Source organism: Aplysia californica, unplaced genomic scaffold (genome assembly GCF_000002075.1).
Source record: "Aplysia californica isolate F4 #8 unplaced genomic scaffold, AplCal3.0 scaffold00553, whole genome shotgun sequence".
NCBI lineage: Eukaryota > Metazoa > Mollusca > Gastropoda > Aplysiida > Aplysiidae > Aplysia > Aplysia californica.
The window spans coordinates 335695-339449 of record NW_004797823.1 but is presented as its reverse complement, the minus strand read 5'-3'; the positions used below and the strand labels follow the sequence as shown (position 1 = coordinate 339449).

At 42.1% G+C, this 3755-nt stretch overlaps 1 protein-coding gene across 1 annotated transcript in view; it reads right to left on the bottom strand.

The window, feature by feature from the left end:
* Nucleotides 1-1709, bottom strand: part of LOC101855132 — a gene marked incomplete in the record, with an annotated part of 29036 nt that extends 27327 nt beyond the window's left edge. The window contains 2 exon segments of the mRNA XM_013087174.2: nt 562-657; nt 1499-1709. Coding sequence (XP_012942628.1) covers nt 562-649 — 88 coding nt within the window.
* Nucleotides 1710-3755: the final 2046 nt, after the last annotated feature.

Below are 3755 nucleotides of genomic sequence, written 5' to 3'. Positions count from 1 at the left end.
ATAATAATAATAATAATAATAATAAATAGTATTTGTATCACGCATATCCACGCTCAACAGCCAGCTAATGTGTTTTACAATCTATACTATTATCTCAACAATCCTTAGAATATTCAGAAACATTCTTGTCTTCCGGGGAAGCATACAGTGTAAGCAGCCGAATACGCACTGAAACACTAATGAACTGACAAAATCTTTCGCTGTCTAAAGCCCAGTACCCATGCTCACCTGGGTGAGGAGGGGGAACATTCATGTTAATAAGTACCTTTCCCAAGGACACAACATCTGGTTCTTGACGGTGATCGAACTCACAACCTTTCGTTGCAAGCCTAACAACTAGGCTGCCGACGCCAAATGAAATGAGACCACGAATACAGCTCGTAATGAGATATTATTACCATTAAAATTGATGTAAACTGTAGAGTTTCGAATGCAAATCTATTATGAAAAAAAATTACGCTTTTATAACATTTCGTACTTCTGAAATCCTTTGCTAAAGCAAAAATATAATCAAAACTCAGAATTCTGTTCTCTGTTGGTGGGACCTTGAACAAAACTTACTAGCTGCTGAGGCCGGAGAGCACACGTCAGCGGAAGAGTACACAAATGCCATCAGGCAAAACACCAGAATTCTCAATAAAGTATCCATCTTGGTGCCTGGAATGAGAAAATAAAAATCTTGTTGTAGAGCCTGTTTTGCTTTGTTTCTGTCGGCTTTGGCTTGTTAATTTTCCTTGTCAATGTTGCTGTTGCAGTCCTCTTAGACTGTTTTTTAAATCGTTAGATGTTATTGACATTACTGCTTGTTTGAAACATTTCCTGTAAGATGCTTTATTGCTGTTGTTGTGGATAAAGAAGAAAAAATTAATAGAGTTTGACAGTTTTGGCACTTTTTCAACTCCCAAAGTTTGGGAGCATAAAGCATATTTTTAGACCAACAAAACTTTCAGACTTTTTTCAAAATAACTCCATTACTTCCCATTTCTCAGCCATTCATGAGGTTATTTTACTTTAACCTAAGCCTTTTCCATATCACTGTTTTCGAAAGCAGTTCATTTGTTTGGTTTTTTCCTTTTTTTTTCTTTCTTTCGGAAAGCAGATCAATAGCCGGGAAATGTACTTGTATTATTATGTGACGCTCACATTGTACGATAATCGTCCTTGCACTTCATGAATTCAGAGGCATTGCTTGAGACAAAAAGATCCTCTGTCGACATGGAACATTCATTGTTGCACAGCCTGTTTACCAAAACAAAGTCCTACATGTACAAATAAAATAAAAGCAATTTTTAAATCAGAATGAATAAAAACGCTACTTTAGTACGCTGTCCTTTTGAACATTTAATGGTTTTGTAAATTAAAACAATGAAATAAAACTGTAAACAACACCCCCCCCCCCCTCTTTCGTTCTGAAGACAAAAAAGAGAAGAAAAATCAAACCCTCACAGAGAAACCAAAGAAACAAACAGCAAACAAACAAGCAAAGCGGTTCACTCACCTGGAGCCGGAGTCTGATGCCGCCGCGAGATAGATGTGGGCAACACTCGGTTGTACAGCACGTTCACTTCAACAGAGTGAGTCAGATCACTGATGTTATAATCCCTGTGACGCGTAGGCCTATCTACCGCTACTTGTAATTATCACCGTACTTGGAGTCAGTCGCTCGTTGTTTCATTTTGTTGATCCAGTGGCAGAGCGTGGCACGATATCAAAAAAGGTAGATTATCACTACCACTTGATAAGAAGAGGTTATAAAATGGAGAAAAACTTACCAGAGAATTTAGTGAAAAACTATACAACGTTCATTTATCTACACTATTTCATTATCATGTAACTCACATAAACTAGAAGATAAAAGTTCTGAGGTTATCTTCAAATTTGCCACAATATGCCACAGACTAGCTGGTGTGTCACAGTTGTTTGGCGAAATTTGTAATAATAGGTGGGGGTGTGCTTTATGAATGACAGCGCAAAATTCATTTCAGCTGAGTGCAATAAATGAAGAAAGGACGAACACCGCCTAGTTCATCAATACTTGCAAAAATAGAAAATATTAGCTTTGCTCAGGTCAGGCCAAAATTAGCTCAATTCAACGACTAATAATTGGCGCTGGCTCCTTTTTATAACGCATGGAGCAGTCCCCCCCCCCCCTTTTTTTTTTGGTCCTCTCCGAATAATTGTTGTTCGTTTGTTTGTTTGTTTGTCCATGTTTCTGTTTGTTGTTTGTTTGTTTACGTATCAGTAGCGCATGAAGCAGTCCAGCCCCCCCCCCTAAATAATTAAATATTGTTGTTATTGTTGTAGTTGGTTTGTTTGTGGGTTTTTTTTGCCTGTTTGTTTATATGTGTGGGGTCGACGGGTTTTGGTGGCAACGGAGTCAGTAATTCGTTTGTTGCGCCTATATATTATGTGACCCCAAAGAGAGTGCTTCTCACCATGACGATCACCTACTTCAGGTAATGTGTGAGTTAGTCCAGTCTCCAGTTGTCTTCACTGAATAACTGCCGTCTTTTTTTTCTGTGGCCGGGCACCTCAGGCTCCATTGTGCCAGGTCCTTGTCTTCTTCCTCGTAGGGCCTGGCACCGTGGATCTGTTGTTTGGTCGATCCTATTTTGATAGGTCCGCAGCAGGGCTGATGACCTAACGTCGGCGAGAAGTGTCTGGTTACTGTGGCATCCTCTTTTCATGTCTCTCTGTGGGGAGCATGCCTCGTATATTTCTCCGTTGTTCTCTCGTTATGTTATGGTCTCTTGCATCACCCTTATTAAGGCTAACATAGACCGTTCATCAATCTCACTCGTGTATTTTGGGCAACCTCCAGATGACTGAACTGTGTGTCTGAGAGCCAGGTTTGCCAGCTGCTACCACCAAAGTTGAGCACACTGTGTATGAGGGCGAGATAGGTCTTCCTGGGGTCTTTTTTTTCTCCAGCCCCAGTCCGAGCGAGTGACTGCCTTGAGCTCCCTCAATTTTTTCCTGTGCCTTGGCGGTCACAATCTTGACCTGTTTACTGAATGTGAGTTCTTTGTGAAGGATGACTCCATGAAACATGTCAAGTAGTACGTTCCTGCATTTGTTGGTGACTACTTGGCGTCCACCGTGCATCGAATGATGATCTCGAAAAGGACGTACTATGGGGTGCCCACTACGGATGGGATCGGCCGATCGGGCTGATCGCCCGACTCGATCGCCTAAAAAACAAACGTGTTTGTTTTCAGTTTCAGGCGATCGAGTCGGGCGATTGGCCCGTTCCTGCAGTAGTGGGCACCCCGTATAACCTCATTATTTGAGCTGTTGAAGTTGAGCGTTCACGGATTGCCCCAGCCTACGACTATGTCCACCACACCCGGCGCGAGGCGCCTTGAACCCTGAAGGTTTGGTGACGAGGTAAGAATAGATACGTCGTTGGCGAGCACGGAGATGGTCAGATTGTCTGGAAAAAGCTTTGTCAGGTCGTCTATGCAGAAGAGAAGGAGAATGGGTGCGAGCAGGGATTTCCGAAAGAGGCATCAGCTCATCGTCTTGCTGTTGTTGAGTGTCTTATTAAAACAGACCTTAGCATGGCGGTTCTTGCTGTTGTCGTTGTTGTTTAAATATAACGCCCTACTCGACACACTGACAAGAAAACACCATATGGACCCAACTCAAGCTCAAACCTTGCACTTTCAAGTTCGTAACCAACTGTGCAATAACGACCGGGGATGGTGGGAACAAATGTTGCAGTTTCTTGTTCCCACCAAACTACAACTACAATG